The sequence below is a fragment of the Oryza brachyantha genome, chromosome 7, assembly GCF_000231095.2.
Source record: "Oryza brachyantha chromosome 7, ObraRS2, whole genome shotgun sequence".
Classification (NCBI taxonomy): Eukaryota; Viridiplantae; Streptophyta; class Magnoliopsida; order Poales; family Poaceae; genus Oryza; species Oryza brachyantha.
The window spans coordinates 4,410,256-4,430,933 of record NC_023169.2 but is presented as its reverse complement, the minus strand read 5'-3'; the positions used below and the strand labels follow the sequence as shown (position 1 = coordinate 4,430,933).

At 46.2% G+C, this 20,678-nt stretch overlaps 1 protein-coding gene and 1 pseudogene across 1 annotated transcript; both read left to right on the top strand.

Moving 5' to 3' along the window:
- Positions 1–6,431: 6,431 nt before the first annotated feature.
- Positions 6,432–8,133, top strand: LOC102707229 (structure-specific endonuclease subunit SLX1 homolog). The gene is made up of 4 exons (XM_006658351.2): positions 6,432–6,669; positions 6,760–6,898; positions 7,058–7,191; positions 7,331–8,133. Exons 1-4 carry the CDS (start codon positions 6,485–6,487, stop codon positions 8,034–8,036), a joined length of 1,164 nt encoding a protein of 387 aa, XP_006658414.2. The 5' UTR covers positions 6,432–6,484; the 3' UTR covers positions 8,037–8,133.
- A 311-nt stretch (positions 8,134–8,444) lies between these two features.
- On the top strand, positions 8,445–11,021 carry LOC107304529 (annotated as a pseudogene).
- The last annotated feature ends 9,657 nt before the right edge of the window (positions 11,022–20,678 follow it).

The following is a 20,678-nucleotide window of genomic DNA, read 5'->3' as shown; positions in this document are numbered from 1 at the left end:
AAAAGTAGTGCCTTGTACTGGTCAATTTAGTGTTGCCCCCAACAACATAGTATATTTCAGCAGCTGAAAATTGTCTAACCCAGTACACAGTTTATCTTTCATGTCTTCTATCAGGTTGCACTGTGTGATGTTTTTACGAGAGTATTATCTTGGTCTCTTGGAATCGATAACTAAGGTATTGTTTGTTTTCATAAGTCCTAGGACTAAAATTAGTCCTAGGACTAAAACATAAGTCCCTTTTTAGTCCTATCATGTTTGTTTGGAGGGACTAAAAGGACTAAAACTTCATTAAATGACCTACTCAATAGTATACAACACACATAGTTATAGATCTAGAGTAATAAAGTAGTGTTCTATAGGCCTTTAGCTCCTTTTAGCAACTCCCTAGGGACTTATGACCTATATAGTTTTAGTCCTTTTTAGTCCATCTTGTTTGGTATTTTAGAGGCTAAAAGGGACTAAAGTGGAAGGACTTATGAATTAGTCACTCCAAACAAACAGCCCTAAGTATCTTCTATTCAAATTTGATAGCATAGTTTCTATAGATTTTTAGATACAAGATCTATAAGAGACTTTTGCATATTACAGCCTAACTTCAACATTAAAAAACAATCAAATATAATCTAAATAGATAACCACATATAAAATTAAATTAATGTCAATATTCCCTATAGGAAAGGAAAAACACGAGTAACATATCTTACGAGAAAACCATTTCATTTATTTATTTTTTTGAAATATATTCATTTTACTTTTATCCGTAGCATAGTACGCACATTCACCGATCCTACCAAATATTTGCCGTAGGTGTGACACGCATGGACCAATTAAATGGTTGTGCTGTTTAGGGCAGAAATAAGCTGCAGATCAGCTATCCTTCGATGATCCATTAAATTCGGTGTGCGAGTCGAGTCGGTTTCTCTGTCGATCGATCGGATTAGACACAAGTTAACATCGTTCTGGTAGGTGTGATTGATTGGATTAATGCACCTCCATGGATGCAAATGTTGTGCTGCTATTTGCCGTTTCTGCTGTGGGGAGGAACGGACTGGACGGTACACCAACCCATTCGGTTCTTCTCACTGTCACACCCCAGGCCTTGGGCACTTTTTTTTTTTGACCTCCATGGTTCTTTGTAATGGTTTATGTTGCGGTGGCTATAAGGAATTGTTGCTAGATCTAGACCTATGTATTTGTACTATGTGTGTAAAATTTATGGTGAAATGAATGTGGGTAGCTCTACGTGCTAACTATAGTTTTATTAATTTTGTTGTTATCAAGTAATCTAGGTGGATCGTATCCGTTTAGGGTGGAACCAAAAAATATAAAGAATAGAGCTAAGCTAATCTAATCTTAAATATTTTTGAAATTTGTACGATACTTTCACATAATTTTAAGAGAAATATGGATCTAGTGCTAAGGCTTAGGTGCCTTAGGCCTGGTTCCGCCCCTGGTAATAGGTGAGATTTTTTTTAGTAATATTAATAGGAGCACAATACTACATGATATCGTAATTGTGCATACATAAAATCTACTCTATAATGAAAATAAAAGGAGATTTGCAGGAATATGCCCAGATTGACACTAGTTGTTTCCCATAAACCTGATAGTTAGCATCATTGCCTACTTTTTTCCCCTCAAACAAATTAATTTTGGTTTTAGCATCATTGTCTACTTTTCCCCCAAACAAATTAATTTTGGTAGGTGTGATAAAAATTTCAGGCAATATGCTAAATGCAATCTGGCATTGGTCGATTTTGCAAGCTTCAATTCCAGAATAAATGCACTGGGAGGATTTAGGCTCATCGTTGCAGAGAGATTTTGGGAAGTCATCCGGCGCAAGAAACCTCTGCCAAGTATGTGGGCAGCCATGGAAAACCATAACCGTACACGTGTGATTTGTTGGGCAGTCCATTCTTGGCTTAAAAGCCATCTGAAAAACGATTAACCACCGGTGTTTCTCAGTTTTTTCTATTTAATTGTAGAAATACCACCCTCCAGTTTTTAATGTTTCACGCTAAATTTACATTTGATCATTTGTTTTATTTACAACTTTTATGCAAATATGCCAAAATGTAAGTCATGATTAAATTATCTTTAATGACAAAAATCACAAGAAAATAATTGTGAAACTTTTTTAATAAGATTAATGGTTAAATGTAATTTTAAAAGTCAGTGAGGTTAAATATTAAAAAACAAAGGAGATATATTATGTCTGATGTGGAGCATTCGAATTAATCAACTTGGCCTATATGTATTCATCCTCAATGCTTAAGGGGGCAGTTCAAATGAGATTATCATCTCATTAATTAATACATAGATTAATCAAATATTAATATCACAAAGTTAAAAATTAATTTAGAAATATAAAAATATTGATTTAGAAACTTCTTTGTAAATTCTACTTTTAGAAGTATGCCTAATTCTGATTTTCTGGGTCTAATGAATAAATGGATAGAGTCTAGCTCCAATTCTGATAAAATAAAAAGCAACGAGCTTAACTTCTTAATTTTAATTGGAAGGACTCCCTGATCTAATTAGACGTTAAAAAAGATTCCCGTTACTCGGAGGTCCCAATCCTTCTGTCCCAGATTTTTTCTGATGAAACGAAAGATGAAATCGTATTGTATCCTGCACAAGACATAAAGTTTATTAAAGAGAATCCGAGAGGGCTTAGTCGATCATGATTTCTATTTAAGATATCGTCCGATTCAAGACGTGCTTCTATTCATCGATAATATCTTTTGTTTTGTTAGGATCAGATGCGCTGTAACAAAAATACTTGTATGCACCAAAAACCTCAGGTTCCACAGGGTAAATCCATTAAAAATGGACAAATGTTAGCGAAGGGGGCTGCTACAGTTGGTGGAGAACTTGCTTTAGGAAAAAAAAACGTATTAGCCTTTTAGGATGTAAAATATATCCCTTCTCACTATGGGGGACTTTCGAATTGGAAGGAATTCTGACCATCGGATTTTCTTGTAGAAAAATGTACGAAACAAATCCGATTTTTCTTAAAATTTTTTAGATTTTTACTCGTCACGCCAAGGATTTCGTCGTGGGTCATTAGATATTCCATGCCTCCACTGTAGAACACACAGGAGCTCAGACCCATGTTGCCATGGGTGTCTCAAGATAGGTCCCACCATATAGCCAATTAATTTTTCACAACATTCATGGATCCACTAGCAATAGAAAACGCTTAAAATAACTACATCAATAACAACTAATGAGTGATGGGTTGTGAGGGACAAGAGATTCAAACAATTTTTAATTGCTTCTTGTTGGACATTAAGCAGTGGTAGCCGCAAGTTTTTTCTTCCTAAAGTCAAGTCCTGCTACAATGTTTTGGGTTATCTCACCCACAAAATAATCCTCTTAAGTATTACTAATATTATTATTTTGTGATAACACAAGCCACATTATGGTAACATGTTGCACATGGGACATCCAATGTGCAATATTTATCTATACTGTTTGATGTTTAGAGTATTTGTCCATTAAACAGGTCATTTGTAGTTCTTGATTTTCTACAATGACCACATTGGATATGCAAATAGGGAAATCAAAGGAGAATGACAACTACTATCATCTCAAGACAAAAAATATTAATGCCTTAATGACGTCTCAAAGTTGAAGAGCATAAAAATTGAAATATGCAAGTTCGCTTATATCTTGAAATTACAGTAAAATGTTAATAGACATGTATCCAAAATTCAATAATGTTGAGAGGACAATCTGCCACACTAGGACTAAGACATGGTGAAGGTAGAATACAATAAACTCATAACAAATTTATGTACAAGATGCATAGGGTTTCATTGTCAGGGCTAGGGACCTGCCGCTACAAGGTGCTAGAAATTTATGGGCCTAGGAACAGGATACAAAGTCACCCGCAAATTCCTTGAAGTGTATTAGTTCACTAAAAATAGTACATATTTAAAGTCCAATAGGCCCAATGGCTCGGTTGCTAAAGCATCCATATAACCATATATAAACCTAAACCCTAGTTCACTCTATCTCTCATCCTTCTACTCTAGTGTTGTTTTCACCACCGGAAGGCACGGAGACCACCCAACCCATCATCAGCACCGGTGCCCCCTCCTCAACGCTAGTGCCATCCTCGATGCCAGCTGTCGTGCACCGACCACCACTGTCCTCGTTTCTCCTCGTTTCTTCATGCGCATCATGCACTAGCCACCATCTTCGTGCCCATCACGTGCTAGTCGTTGCCACCCTCGGCTTTCTTTGTGGGTCGTCCTTATTGTCCACCCGCGGGACCTTAGTTGGGGTCAGGACCAGGGACTGTTTTGGCTCTGGTTTCGGCTTTGAGGCCAAGACAGAAGGAGGAAGTTGGGGATGGGGTAGGACTGTTCTGGATCAACTTGGCCCTCAACGGTCTTGTTGCCAACACTAAAATTCCACATAGGTGTGAATGTGAGGACAAGAGGGACATCGATTGCACTCTAGAAAAAGAAAAACTAAATTCTTAATAAAAGAAAAAAAAACCTAAATTACGGTGGAATTACGTACAAACACAGCAGCAAAAAACGTAATCATCTGCTGAGTACGACTGCTATACAACTAACCATTTCATTTCTCACAAGAAAGGAAAATAATAAAAAAAAGGGAAATAAAAAGACTAATAGTAGAACATAGCCCAAGTGGCACAGTCCATAGACAACGGAAGAGTGGAAAGAAAAGGTGGCCCAACTAACTGCAAGTCTGCAACTCACTTCGGGCCTGAAAAAGCTAACGAGCGAACATTTCATATGTACCAATCTTTTACGTATAAACCTTATATATAGCAGCATATTTGCTCGTGCGTCGCAACGGAATTTAATTTTAAAAAATATCATAACATATTATTAACATTATTTTTTTATGTGTTATAGTTAGTTGTTATATACTTTTGTTATTGACATATAGGTCTATTAATTTCATGATTATTTTATTCACATAATAAGTAGAGTTAGTGGGAACGGTTAATATATATAGAATCCATCATTACCTTTTTTTTTTGAAAATAGTGTATAAATAAAAAACAAGGAGTTGGTGGTGAATTATTCACCACCACCACTAGCAATGTTTATAGTAGTGTATATATATACTTTATATGTGCAATATTTTTATATATAATCTTTGTATATATATAACTTTCTATAATGATATTTTAGTAGTGAATATTTCTTAGTAGATACTTTATATATTATTCTATATATAAATAGTCTATACTATTAGAAAATAAGATAATGGTGGTGAGAGTGAATCTGCCATCCACTAACTATATTATATATTATTTTACCAACTTTTTATGTATATTTTAAAATAGTCTTGTATGTTGGTTCAATGTATCATCTTCGAGAAATACAAGTTCCGAGCAATATAATTTATATTTCTCTGTAGCAAAGCATGTGTACTTAGCTCGCATATTTATAAAGTTAGAACTTTATACCTACAAACACAAAGCATACAGAGCTCATATGTAAAAAATTTAGGGGGTGTTTGTTTCTAAGGGCTAAACTTTAGCCCCTAGTCATATCGGATGTTTGGACACTTATTATAAATAGTAAACGTAGTCTATAAATAAAACTCATGCGTAATTTTGGACTAATTTGCGAGACGAATCTAATGAACCTAATTAATCCATGATTAGCCTATGTAATACTACAGTAAACATTTGCTAATTATGGATTAATTAGGCTTAAAAAATTTCTTGCGGATTAGCTCTCATTTATGAAGTTAGTTTTTTGATTAGTATATATTTAATACTTCAAATTAGTATCAAAACATCCGATGTGACGTGTGGCTAAAAAGTTTAGCCACATCTAAACAACCCCTTAGGCGTGCAAAGATATTCACGCGATTAAGGATGTGTTTCGTTTCAGGGATGATAGCCCTGACCCTGTTTGGTTGGTAGATGGGTGGAATGGGTTGGACTCAGGAGAGAAATATTTCTCTTAGATCCAGATCCAACCCATCCCACAAAAACGGTGGGACAGATCCATTCTTGGACGAACACGACACATTGAGGGATATCTATTTTATTTATTAAATTTATTTAAAATACGTTACTTATATAAATATACATCTAATTATTTAGGTTATTGATGTATTAATCTCAGTATTTAATATCTCATTTTGAATATGAGAGGTAACCTTTATTCCATCTCATCCCTTCAACAAATAAAAACAGGTCCAACCCACTCCATCTCATCTCTTCCCACGACTAAAAAAAATCTAATTCATTGAACTAACCATCAATAAAATCAACCCAGGCCCAGCCCACCACCTCAGTCCATGAAGCACACGCATTCCAGCACACGTGTCCGGTTCGGCGGCCGCCAACGGCTCTTTTCTCCCTTTCCCCTCCTCTCAACGGTCAAATCAAGAACCAACCCACCCTCCCACCCAAAAGGAGAGAAAAAAAAAATCCGACGAATCGATCGCACTTGCCCACGCAGAGGGGAGGAGCCGAGGAGGAATGGCGACCATGGGCAAGAGGAAGAGGTCACGCAAGGCGGCGGCGACGGCGGCGGAGGAGGAGCCCGTCGACGGCAAGGACGGCCCCGTGGAAGCCGGCCGCGGAGGAGGAGGAGGAGGGAGGTTCTTCTGCTGCTACCTGCTCCGGTCCCTCTGCCCGCGCCGCAAGAGCGCAACCTACATCGGGTGCGTGGCGCGCCTCCGCCTCCCTCTCTCGCGCTCGCGAGTCCTCTGGTTTTTTTTGTGGGGGGATTGATTGGTTGTGGTGGGCGGCAGGTTCACGGTGAACCCGCGGCGGCGGATCCGGCAGCACAACGGCGAGATCCGGTGCGGCGCGTGGAGGACCAAGCGCGGCCGCCCGTGGGAGATGGTGCTCTGCATCTACGGCTTCCCCACAAACGTCGCCGCCCTCCAGGTAGCACAAAATCCAATCCAATCGCACCTGCTCTTGATACACAGGAAGGGGAGGGATTCTCTTTCTGGGTAGATCAATCATGGATGGGAGTTGTAGTGGTGTAGTTGTTGTTGTTCTTGCTGAAATGAGCATCTGTGTCTTGGCGTTGGGCACGCGCAGTTTGAGTGGGCGTGGCAGCACCCGAACGAGTCGCTGGCCGTACGCAGCGCCGCCGCGAGCTTCAAGTCGCTCGGCGGCGTCGGCAACAAGGTCAAGCTCGCCTACACCATGCTCGGCCTCCCCTCCTGGGAGAAGTAAGCTTCTTGTCTTGTCTTGTCTTGTCTCTGCACTGCACTTCGCGTTGCTTATTCTTCTCTCCGGTCGAGCCGTCGAGGCGTCCATGCAACGTTGCGTAGTGTGATTTTGCTGAATCTGAATGTTGTGTGTGCTCAGTCTGAACCTGACGGTGAACTTCTTCTCCACCAAGAACACCAAGTTCGCCGCCGGCTGCCCACCTCTTCCGGGCCATATGAAGACGGTCATCTGCTCGATGGAGGATCTGCAGTGCTGCACCGAGGGCGTTTCCTCGGAGGAAGATAGCGTCGATGATGAGCCTCCACAGAATCAAGAACCTGATGCAACTGTGCGGGCGGAAGAAGAAGAAGAAGTGGGAATTGAGGGCGGTGAATCAACCTACAGCGAGTTTGCTCCAATGGAATGGAGTCACATGTTGGGAGAAGCGGGGGCATTGGATGAACCCATAGTGACAGAATCGCCTGAAATGCAACCAGTGGAACATGAATCTAGAACTACAGCCTCTGCAGTCAGTGATGCTGAATGCTCCACTGATGAGCTTGGTTACATGCCATGGAGTGGAATTCATGAGGCAAGAACAGAATCGGATGGATCATCAACATCGCCTCGGTGTTCATGGAGCTTGTCCAGTGGTGATGAGGGTGGAAGAATGCTAGATGGTGTGCCACGACAGGTTTGCTCTCCGTTTCCAAAGGTTGGGAGTTCATTGTCAGATGAGGGTGACCATGCTCCTCTCTTCCTTGATGTCATAGATTTGGTTACCCCAGTAGGTCACAGGAGAAAAGGGGCCAAAATGACTAGAATTATTGATTTGACAAGCTCCCCTATTGTCATTGAATTGTAAACTTGTGATGTCTTGACAACTTGATGTACATCTTGTACTTAATAATCTTGTAGTGACAAAACCATCAATATTTGCCTGATATGAAATAAAAGGGAATTTTGACATCTACTATGTAATATGTTTTTTTTAAATTACCATATAGTAACTGCTTTTAACATCTCTTGCTAACTGGTGACATGTCTGAAAAGTATATGGCTTGAATGCTAAGCTTTGCTTGGGAAAAAACATTAAACTGGGTTGGATAGCCCTTAGGGATCAATCGTAACTGGCTTTGATAGTTGAGGCCTTGAGGGGTTTAAAATGTTGATTTTTATATGGAAATCACCAAGGTCTATTACCTTTTCTTTTGAATATCGATGTATGGAAATTTGTAAATACTGGTACATTTTACTTTCTCCTTTGACAACCATGTGTTATTTGCCATCTGATGCTCCAGTGTACACAATGCAGGTATGGTTCACATCAGTTTTGATGTGGTTTGATCTTCATCTTATATGTTGCAGGATTTGTCATGCATACATTTGATTCTAACACTGGATAAAATGTTAAAAACTTAAATCAGGACAGTGGCCACATGAAAAAGGTTCTCCCATTATCAAGGATTTTGTGAATGAGGTTGTCAAACTTGGTAGCAAGAAATGATATTTAACTGAGCCTGCTGCTGCTGCTGTTGTGATGCTGGATTTAGCAGTTATGGTACATGCGTCAAGCACATACTGAATTTTTCTCAGGACTATGATTTTTGTGTGCATAATCTAATCCGTATAATTATAATTTAATTGAAGGTCTATTGCATAAAAGAAGAAGCTAAATTGGCAACCAAATATATTTAAAATTTGACAACAAAATGACTAGGAAAATCATGGTTTAATAGGCTGTAATCATAAGGGTAGTTTTAAATTGAATTGTTCAAAAGATGTAACAAGGCAACCATTTTCGCAAACATGATTTTTTTAGTAGAACTTTCACATTTAAGTTTGCATGGTGTTATTAGCTTCAATTTAGTTGAATATATAAGATCTCCACCCACCCCCTCCTCTCTAACATGTATGGTGCTGCTTTTTTGTTACACATCTAGCTGTGATTATGGCAACTTTCACTTTTATTCTGTATCAATTATGTAGATAGTCACACCTCATGTGTCTGATTGATGTACAGAAGTTTGATTTAGGAATGTATATGTTCTTTCCTCATTTGTCAGCTGTACCAATATTTGCCCAGTCGCTTGTTTGAACATATTCTGAATTTTTCTATATGTTGCAGCTGTGAAAGCTGTACTGTCTGAGATTCCTGAAGCTTCCCAGTGCGCAAGATTGGTTCAACAGAGCTGTTGATGCTGGAGATCCAGATGCACTCTGTCTGGCTTTGAAGTTGCAAGGAAAAACAAATGTCCAGAAGGAGATATTTGGAAAGCTTCTGCCACATCCATTCAGTCCAGAAATATTTTTTTTTTGCAGAAGAGCATCTTCTTTCAATTGCTGTTTGTTTCAAAGTACTTTTTTGATAATTAATGGTTCAGGAGTAACATTGTAAAAAGCAAACATCGTACTATGCCTAGCATTATTGTTTAAGATAACCAATATGTGTTTAGTAACTAAAATATTTTTATTGTATCAAATTTCTATATGCCATGTCACTCCTTAACTTATCTTTGGTTGGTTTTCTGTAAATATCTTCAGGAATCCACATTTTGTCTTCCACACATTCATAGTTTGTGGCTTGTTAGCACGGACATGCTTGTTCGAGAGGCAGCTTTACAGAGTGATATTGCTGCAAGCTAAAGCAAGAAATGTAGCTCAGGATACAAAAGGAATCTCCAATTCTGCATACTACTTTCTGTGATGTTATAATTGAAGGAACATTGAGGATATCATCTCATGATAGGAAGCATTGGCATTTAATATTCTTCTTAAACTCCTTCCAAGGTTATCCCCATCTGCAATTCTAGTAATTTTGTCCAGCAAGGTTGTTCATGGTTTGATGGAAGTTCTGTCAATGAATCATCATGGTTGCACAATTCTGGCCAACATTTTCTGAAGGAGTTAGTAAGTTTAGTGAGTGCTGACAATGATCAACATGCAGTTGTTATTATTAACTTGCTTTGCTGTTATTATTAACTTGCAGAAACATAGTAGTGGAAGATTTGGTGACCAGGTTCTGAAGTGGTCAAGATTATCTGTCTTGTGCAGAGTTTGATGTCGCTCTTCATAGATGAAAGCTCTGTTACAAATGAACCATCTGATCAAAGTCGGACAACTGATGAGAATTCAGAAGTTGGTTGAATCAATGATAAGGACCTTTATGGCCAAGGGAGTACCGATCTACTGGAGACTTGGATAATGACTACAATTCCTTGTGTTTGAAAAAAATCTGAAGCGTCATTGCAGCTATATCAAAGAAATTTTCAGTGCAGACTGATGTATCGAAGAAATCTAATGGGAATTCACTGACAGATTCTGAAATAGTTAAGTGTATCGAAGAAAATTTTCAGGTGCAGACTGATGTATTTGAAATTCATTGCAGTTCAAAGTCTTTTTCAGCATCTTTGAGCTATGAGGTTACATCATTTGAGCTGCATGAAAAGTTCAAATGGCCAAAGCCAGCTATATCAACGGACAACACCAATACGTAATGAATACATCAAGAAACTTCAATTCTTAATAGATGATGCACAAAAGGGATGAAGCTTTACATGTTAGTGAGGTTAAGTCTATTGTCTAATGACCTGGGCTTCATTAACACCCTTTGCAATATTCCCTCAGTTCCACTCTTCCGGATCTTGAGCACCAACAATGAGAATGCATTCAAGAATTTGCTGGGTGTGGAATCTTTGCTTTTCTATGAGGTTTGTTACTTCCTATTATTCAACTTATCATATTACTTTATTCATTCCGTTGTGTATTATTTTAATTTGCCCTACAAGAATGGCCATTTTGGAGTAATATTTTTACTATATTTACTCATTGTTCCTGTTTCCAGTATTGAAACTATCCCTGACTGTATTTATCTGGTTTTAAGTTGACAAGTTTTGAACAACCTAGTATTCATAAATTGGTGTCAATGTTTGTTTCAAAATAAATCAGAACTCCCAATAACCGAGCATTTGCACTAAGGATTTCTCTTAAAAGATCTAGTCTGTTGAATTTGAATCACCACTTTTGATGCAGTGTATTGCTTATCTGTGGCAATTGCGAGCATATTTTGGTTTCGTATTCTTGTTTTATTGAAGGTTTCATCTTATTAGGAATGTATAGCCTATTAGGTATGTATAGTTATATTTGTATAGAATCTCTTTATTCACTGTATACTCTAATTGAGGATCCTGTACTTCTCTTGACTATATTAATCCATGGTCACCCCCATTCGGTGTGTGGTGTTCCCCTTAATCCTTCCTACATGGTATCAGACTCTTGGGTTTCCTTTTTCCATGTCTCCCTTCCTCTCCTCTCCTCCTTGCGCCGTGGACTCAACCACGCTGCAGCAGGCCCCTCCTAGCGTTCTGTCCATTGTGCTGCCGTCGACTTCTCTTGCCTGTGCCGCTGCTTCTCTAGTCGTTGTGCCCTCGTGTGATGACTTCAGCGACCTCTGCCACCTCCGACTCTGCTACTACTCCAGCCATCTCTGATGTTGTTGCCCCGGTGACTGTCAATCCCTATGCGCAACAGTTGTTGTCAAATTGCATGTTCCAATCAAATTTGCAGTTACACAGTCCTAACTTAAACGAGAAGGTCTTCATCCGATCGATGTGCAGCAAGTTCAGCCTCCTAGCATCACCCCTGTCAAAGCTGCAAACCCAACTTGGGAGCAAACCGACTACTGCACCCGCAGCTGGTTGTTCGCCTCCATCGTCGAGAACGTCCTGGACCTTGCCATGGAGACATACCAGACCTCTCGCCACCTATGGATCACCCTCTACACTCTCTTTCAATCCAGCATAGAACCACATGTGATTTTCTTGAATCACGAGTTTCACTCCATTATTTAGGGCAATCTCTCCATTGGTGATTTCTGGTAACACATGAAGGCGACTGTCGATGCACTATACAACATTGGCCACCCCTGTCTACGAGTCACAACTTGTCCTCAACCTCCTCCAAGGCATTGATCCACACTTCTCCAACATGGCCAACAACATTGCAAGAGCCCGATGCTGCCCCTCCATCGCCTTTGCTCCCATCGCCCTTGTCCTCAAGTAGCTTTGCCCCGCCAACAAGCAGAAGGTGCAAATTGTGTCCACCCTAGTCGCTACTACCTACTAGCACCCTCCCCTCCTGCGCCTCTGGCTCCTACATCTATGGTGATGGTAGCAACAAGGAAAACACCTGCAATGACAATAACATTAAGAATGGGCACAACTGTTGCAAATTGTGATTAGATTAACCTTAACCCTAGAAGGGTAGATGGTATAAATACACGGGCCTCATGGGCCTTGGGCCACACACCAACACCCCCCCGCAGTTTGAACGTACGGGTGCAGTGGAGTTCGAGACTGGACAAGAAAGAAAGAACACACAAGAACACACACCCCCCCCCCCCCCGCAGTCACAACTAGCCACTGGTGACGTTGAGACTGGAAAGGAACTCCGAGAAAGTCGAGGAGGGGAGACCCTTGGTGAAAATGTCAGCAAACTGGGAGATAGTCGGGACATGGAGAACCCGAACGTCACCGACAGCAACGCGGTCGTGGACAAAGTGCAGGTCGATCTCCACATGCTTCGTCCGCTGATGCTGAACCGGGTTGGTGGAGAGGTAGACGGCGCTGATGTTGTCGCAGTAGACTCCGGAGCCTTACTGGTGCCTTGCAGCCGAGAGGCCACGAATCTACGGATAGCTTGGCCTGAGTATCGACAGGGGTGGAACACCGCTTGCAGTCAGTCATCCCTGCCCACTCCAGAATATCAAGAGCATAATGTCGCTGGTGAAGGAAGAGGCCAGAAGGACGAGGCTCAACAGTGACACCTAGATCCTACATAGCAAACTCCTGCTGCAGGGACTGGATGATGGGCTGAAGCAAAGGCTTACTAGGCACGGCAAGTATGATGTCATTGACATGTAGAAGTAGATATGTAGTGTCAAGGCCACGACGGTAGACAAATAGGGAGGTATCAGACTTGTACTTTGAGAACCCCAAGGAGACCAAGAACGTGGCAAACCGAGAGTACCAAGCTCGAGGAGCCTGCTTTAGACTATAGAGGGACTTGTTGAGGCGACAAACCATGTCAGGACGACTGGAATCCACAAATCCCGCTAGTTGGCTGCAATAGATTGTCTCGGACAGAGTTCCATGGAGGAACGCATTCTTCACATCCAGTTGTTGCACATGCCATGAGCAAGAGAGAGTAAGCTAGAGGATCGTGCACACTGTGGCAAGCTTCATCACCGGACTGAAAGTCTCATCATAGTCCACACCAGGGCATTGAGTGAAGCCCTAGAGAACCCAGCGAGCCTTGTAACGATCCAAAGAGCCGTCAGCACGATGCTTGTGCGTCCAGATCCACTTGCCGGTGACCACATTTCAACTAGACGGACGTGGAACGAGGGCCCACGCCTGGTTGGCAAGAAGGGAAGCATACTCCATCGCCTAACACTAGTGAGGATCAGCGAGGGCCTCCCGGATAGAGGAGGAAAGCGGGAAGATCCCTGGCTCGCCAGCGGTGGCGGGGAGGGCCTTCGGGCGGAGAACGCCCGTTGCCCGCCATGTCACCATGGGATGAATGTGGCCAGGATCTCGATGGATGATAGGTGGGTGGTAGACCACTAGATCGAGATGGCTCTGAGTGCCTGGGCCAGATCGTTCGGTCCCTGGGTTTGGAGCCATGGGAGCCGGACCGTCCAGCTGGACCTCTCGGCCAGACAGAAGGGTTGGGCCAGACCATCTGAACCCTAGGTCTGAACCGTCCGACGACAGAGGCGGTGGTGCCGACTAGCACCGGTAGACAAGTACCAGTCGATCGGGAGAGGATGCCGGGGCCGCGCGTGGCGCAGGAGAGGACGCCGAGGCCGCGCGTGGCGCGGGAGAGGACGCCGAGGCCGCGCGTGGTGCACCAGAAGCGGAGTCGGTGGACTCAGGAGACCTGCAGGTAAAGGGTACATAGAGACATCAGGCGAAAACATAGACTCCAGTGCAGGATCAGGAGAGGGAGTAGTGGAGGTGGAGTAGGGGAAATCCGACTCGTCAAACACGATATGTTAGGAGACAAGGACTCGGTGAGAGGTGAGATCGAAGCAGCGATACCCCTTGTGGTCGGGGGAGTGGCCAAGAAACATGCACCGAGTTGAACGAGACGCCAACTTGTGAGGAGTAGTGGCAGAGGTGTTAGGGTAGCAGGCGCACCCGAAGACACGAAGGTGATCATACTAAGGAGGTGTGCCGAAAAGAGCGTGGTGTGGAGTGGGAGCAGGGGAGGCAGTGGAAGACGGTTGAAAAGGTAGGTGGCAGTGTGGAGTCCCTCGGCCCGGAAGCGGCCTAGAAGGGAGGCCTGGAGGAGGAGGGTATGCACGACATCGTTCATGGTGTGGATCATCCGCTCAGCGTTGTCGTTCTGAGGCGAGGTATACGGGCAAGACATGCGCAGGTGAACACCATGGGAGAGGAAGAAGGCACGTGAGGTGTGATTGTCGAATTAGCGACTATTGTCACACTAGACAGCCTTGATGGCGAGACCGAACTGAGTGACGACCCAGGCAAAGAAGTGGAGGAGGGTGGAAAATGTGTCAAACTTAGCATGCAAAGGAAAGGTCCATGAGTAATGAGAGAAATCATCAAAAATCACTAGATTATATTTGAAACCAGAAAGATTGATGACAGGAGAGGTCCACAGATCACAGTGAATAAGATCAAAGGCATGACTCGCATGCGAAGAAGAAGAAGAAGAAGAAGAAGAAGAAGAAGAAGAAGAGGAAGAAGAAGAAGAAGAAGAAGAAGAAGAAGAAAAGGAAGTCTAACATGACGACCTAACTGGCACGCATGACAAAAATGCTCATTAGGTGTTCTAGTACATGGAAGATCTGCACTACGACAGAGACAGGCCAAAACATCATGGCTAGGATGACCAAGCCGGCGGTGCCAAGTCGTGGAAGAGGAGGTAGTGGCAAAAGTGGTGGTCGAAGGTTTAGTTGATGAAGGAACAGTGGAAGCAGGAAGACGGAGGGTGTAAAGGGGTCCCTGGCTATCACATCGGAGGAGTAGACGGTGGGAAGCCAAATCCTTCACAGTAAGATCAGAAGAGTCAAATTGAATAGAACAGGAAGTGTTAGTAGTAAATTTGTGAATAGAAAAAAGGTTGTGAACCATCTGTAGAGCAATAAGAACATTAGGAAGACGAAAGGAACCAGGAACAAAGCCCACAGAGGTAACAGGAAGACAAGAACCATTGCCAACCATGATGGTGGAGGGGCAAGAAGGCTAGGGAGGATGGACGGAAGAAAGTACACCAGCATCAGGTGTGGTGTGGTACAAGGCGCCCGAGTCGACGATCCAATCCGCGGTGTCAGATGCATGGTGCTGAAGGACTGGGCCAGGGCCACCTTATCCCATCCCCCGGCCAGGTCGGAATCTGGCTAGATGTAGTGGGAGGAGTCCAGGACACCGGGGAAGCAGGACCAGTGAACATGGCCATAGTCTGCTGTGGACGACGAGCCTCACCTCCCGGAGTCTGGAACAACCATATCGAGATGCACCCTGACCATGACCATGGGTTGCTGAAGGATGGCCAGGGAGCACCTCCAGGAGCAGGTGCCGTGGCGAGAGCACCACAACCTCCCCCACGGCCCCACCCGAACCACCACGCCCACCCACCCTCGCTTGGCTCGGGGGAGGAGCGCCAAGGAGAGAAGTGGCAGGTGGGGCCAAGGTGACCGGTGGAGCAGTCACAAGAGCAGTAGAGGTGGGCGAGGATGACAAGCCAGGCGAGAGGCCTCGGGTGATCTCGTCGAGGCTGAAGTCGTCCGGACCTGCAGAAAGGTGGGGAAGAGCCGCTGCCAACGAAGCCAGGTGCGGAGAAGGTCCTAGATGTTATTGAGACCCCTTAGGACATGGAGCACCAGGATCCTGACATCTTGTTGCTCACCGGGCAGCCGAGGTCATGAAGAGCATCCGCCATTCCCTTCATCTTTCGGCAGTACTCGCCAACAGAGAGGCCCCCTGCTCGAAGGTGCGGAACTGTGCATCAACCTGAAGCGTGTGGGCCTCGGCGTTGCCGAGGAACTGGCCCTCGAGGGCCAGCCAGGCCTGGCGCGCGGTGTCGCCGGGTGTCCGGATGATGTCTTGGAGGTTGAGGGAGATGGTCCCAAAGATCTAGGACACGACAATGTTTTTGAAGTGCAGCCAGATCCCGTCCCGCGCTTGAGTATCGGCGAGAATGTGGTCGTCGAGGGCGTAGTGGCGGAGGGCGAGGAGGACCTGCTCCTGCCAGCGTCCGTAGGAGGTGGACGAGGAGTCGAGGACGACGGGGACTAGGGCTTGGATGTTCTGGACCCCGACGGCCTGAACTCTGAAGGTGGAGCCAGGCAACCATCGGATCACACGTGGTGAGTCCGGGACCATTGGACAAAGGCAGGCAGGAAGAGGAGGCAGCGGTGTCGGTGAAGGGGACGACAGGCTGCGGATCGGTGGAGAGGAGCAGGTAGTGCTTCATCTCAGCAACCCGACGGGTAGGTCTGGGCACAAAAAGACCGAGAGCGAGAGATCGAACCGAATAGACCGAGATCGAGACCGAAAAGAATGAGACCGAGAAATTTGGTCCTGGTCTCGGGTGGAAGGGGTGAAAGACCGAAAAATTTGGTTCGGTCTTCGGGTACAGGGCTTGGGTAACCGAAATACCCGACAGACCAAACTCTGCCGCCTCCTCCCGCCCGCCTCCCCACCTCTTCCCGCCGGCCGCCGCCTCCCCTTCGCCGCCTTCTCCCACCCGCCTCACCACCGCCTCCTCCCATCGGTCGCCTCCTCCTGCCTCCTCCCACAGGTCGCCTCCTCCCATGTTCCCGCCCGCCACTTCCCCTCCGCCACCTCCTCCCGCCGGCCGCCGCCTCCCCTTCGCCTCCTCCTGCCGAAAGTCGCCTCCCCTCCGCCTCCTGTGATTTTTTAACTTCACTGAAATTTCGGGCACTTCGGTCAGGACCGAGACCGAAAAGACCGAGACCGAATTTCTCGGTCTTGCATTTTTTTCAAGACTGATCGGGCCCGAGTTCTAGAAGACCGAATTTTCTCTGGAGACCGAGACCGAACCGAAGACCGAACGCCCAGGCCTACCGGCGAGCAAGAGCCTCCGCCGTAGTGCGCTCATACTCCTAGGCGAGAGCAGCGGCGTGGACCCATTCCTGAGCCGCTAGAGCCTAGGTCTTCGCCGCGAGGAGGGCATTAGCCAGGGCAGCATCTGCTATAGCAGTCCCATCGGCACGGCTGGGGTTGGACTGTCCGGTCGGGGGAGTCAGACCGTCCGGCTGGACCTCTTTGCCGAACAGAGGGGCTGGGCCGGACTGTTCGTCCCCTGAGTCCGGACCATCCGGCTGCGGAGGTGGAGCGGGGAAGAAATCCGGCGGCATGCCTAAGCCAGTGTTGGGGGCAAGCACAGAGGAGGGGAACGGGAGGGAAGGAGAGGGAGAAAAGGGGAGGTAGTTGCCAGCGGTCGGCCATGGTCGCCGGCGGCGGCAGCGCCGGCCAGAGGAGTAGGAGGGAGGAGGGGAGGGAGAGAGAAACCCTAGCTTGATACCATGTTGAATTAGTGATTGATTGATTCATTCCAAACCCTAGGAGGGTGGGGTAAATACACAAGTATGAGTCTCATGGGCCTCTACATGGGCCACACCAGCACCCCGGGAGGTTGGGCCCAAGGCCAGAGAGGCAGGAACCTTCCCTCTAGAGATGTCAATAGGGACCCGATCCCCGATTCCCCACGGTGAATTCCCCCATTAGAGGACGGGGATGGTTAATATCTAACCACCATGGGGAATCAAATGGTATACAACTCATTCCCATCGGGGATGGCGGCGACGGGGACGGTGCACCACTCCCCGTCCCCGTTTCCCGCGGTGACCCGTTTATTTACTAGGACCCAATATAGACTTTATAAATGTTTTGGCCAAAAAATTTCGGCCCACTAACTATCGTATATAAAGCAAAAGTGCAAAATCCTAGCAAACAATATCCCCTATCCACCGGTGGAAGCATGGAGGGCCTCCTTCCAGCGGCTGCTACTTCCGGTGGCGCCGCCATCCCCCGGTTCGCCGCCCCTCAGCCCACCGGTGCGGCGCATCTCCGCCCACCGCTCGGCCGACGCGATGCCCCTCCACCCCCCGGTGCGGCGCCTCTCCGCCCACCGCTCGGCCGACGCGATGCCACTCCGTCCCGGCCTCTGGCGTGCCACCCCTCCGCCCGTGCCACCACCGCCGATGCCGACGCACGCCGACCCCTCTGTCACCTGCACACGCTGCTGCTTGCGATCACGGGCTCACGGTGCATGCGCTCGCGTCTCATTAGCGCGGTACGGGGCTGGGGAAACCATGGGGAATTTTTTCCCCGCGGGGAACGTGGATGGGTTGAAATATAACCCCGTCGTCATTGACGGGGACGGGGACGCGGTGGTGAACCCCGATAGTGAATTTCTTGTTGCCATCTCTACTTCCCGCGCTCAGGGTTGGGCCGCCCAAGCCCCGCCCCATCGACCTGTTCACAAAAGGGGCACGCGGTGAGGAAAGCGACGCTGCAGGTGCGCTCGACGCCCTGTCACCACATTCAATGGCACTGTCCCTTGCAGGGCACCGCATTGAATGCAGCATGCTTGAGACGCAATAAGTCATCTGCAATGACATGTGACGGCAGACAGGGTGTGTGGCAGGACCCTGCACGCATGCAACTGCCACTGGCAGGAGGCATCCCTATCAGTCCCGTTCTGTCGATCATTAATGAGAGGGCTTTTTGCCCCTCCCTCAAGACTGAACTGGCGCACCATCTTCGTAGGATCATTCTCTCTCTTGTCGCTGCCAGATGGGACCAAGTAGCCGAAAAAATGCTATGCACAGTTCTAGTGGCTTTGAAGAAGCTGCACCACTACTTCCAAGCGCACCAGGTTATGAGGGTGTCCTGCCCCCTTGGGCAAATCTTGCGCAACCGAGAGGGGACCGAGCGAGTCGCCAAATGGGTCATCAAGCTATTAGAGTTTGACCTTCATTTCGAACCACGCCACGCCATCAAGAGCCAAGCCCTCAACGACTTCCTATCAGAGTGGACTCCCTTGGCCGATCACGACCCCTCCCTCGGGCTCCTACCTACCGAGGCCGAAGATAGCCTAGAGTGTGGTCCTCAGACCATGCACTAGACTATGCACTTCGACGGCTCCCTTACCCTGCAGGGCGCTGGCTCAGGGGTTGCCTTTCCTCGCTAACCGACGATGTCCTCAAGTACATGGTTCGCCTAGACTTTCAAGCAACTAATATCATGACTGAATACGAAGGGCTCCTCGTAGGATTCAAGGCCGTGGCTAGAATGGGTATCTGTCACCTCCTCATGTTAGGTGACACACAGCTAGTTGTTGACCAGGCACCGAAGGAGTACCAATGCTCTGAACCCCAAATGGAAGCCTAAATCCGAGAAGTTCGGCGCATGGAGCGCCATTTGATGGTTAGAACTTCGACACGTGCCTAGACGGGAGAAGACGCTCGTCGATGAGCTCTCAAGGCTCACGTCGTCATGAGCCACAACCCCCTAGGCACCTTTGAAGAAAGGTTCGGGCCGTTAAGAAGCGTAATACCCTACTTCTGTGTGTGGTTGTTTGGGGCGCAAGCAATTACAGATGGCTTGGCTAGCAGTAAAGCTTACTGGGCGCCTATTGGTTGCCTACTAGAGAAGCTCCCCTCTTTTCCTCTTTTCCCAGGAAAAGAGGGGAGCTTCTCTAGTAGACAACCAATTGGCGCCCAGTAAGCTTTACTGCTAGCCAAGCCATCTGTAATTGCTTGCGCCCCAAACAACACACAGGAGAAGGGTGTTACGCTTTTCAGTGGCCTGAACCTGTATATCGAGTGTGTCAGCATCGCTCTCGAGGGGTCTGACCCCGGTTTCTCTCTCTCTCATTCCCCTCTCGATCCTCACGCTCTCACCCACACCCCTGGCCCTTGCCCAAAGGAGGGCCTCGCGGCTTCCCGCTCAAGGAGTTTACTCTCCGGTAGTTATACTCCTCTAATTGAGGATCTTGTACTTGTCTTGACTATATTAATCCATGGTCACCCCCTTAATCCTTCCTGCATGGTATTAGACTCGTGGGTTTCCTTTTTCTATGTCTCCCTCTCCTCTCCTCCTTGCATTGTGGACTCAACCACGTCGTAGCCATCTCCCCTCCTAGCATTGCGCCACCGTCGACTTCTCTTGTCTGTGTCGCTACTTCTCTAGTCATTGTGCCCTCATGTGATGATTTCAGCGACCTCTGCCACCTCTGACTCTACTACTACTCCATCCATCTCCGATGTTATTGCCCCAGTGATTGTCAATCCTTATGTGTGACGGTTGTTGTCAAATTGCATGTTCCAATCAACTTTGCAGTTACACAATCCTAACTTAAATGAGTGGAAGGTCTTCTTTTGATCGATGTGCGGCAAGTTCAACCTCCTAGACCACCTCAACACCACCCCTATCAAAGCTGCAAACCCAAC

Bases quoted from the DNA above. Each gene is read 5' to 3' on its own strand.
- LOC102707229 (XM_006658351.2), top strand. From the start codon at position 6,485: ATGGCGACCATGGGCAAGAGGAAGAGGTCACGCAAGGCGGCGGCGACG. The intron at 6,670-6,759 runs GTGCGTGGCGCG...GGTGGGCGGCAG, and splicing joins AAGAGCGCAACCTACATCGG to GTTCACGGTGAACCCGCGGC. The intron at 6,899-7,057 runs GTAGCACAAAAT...GGGCACGCGCAG, and splicing joins CAAACGTCGCCGCCCTCCAG to TTTGAGTGGGCGTGGCAGCA.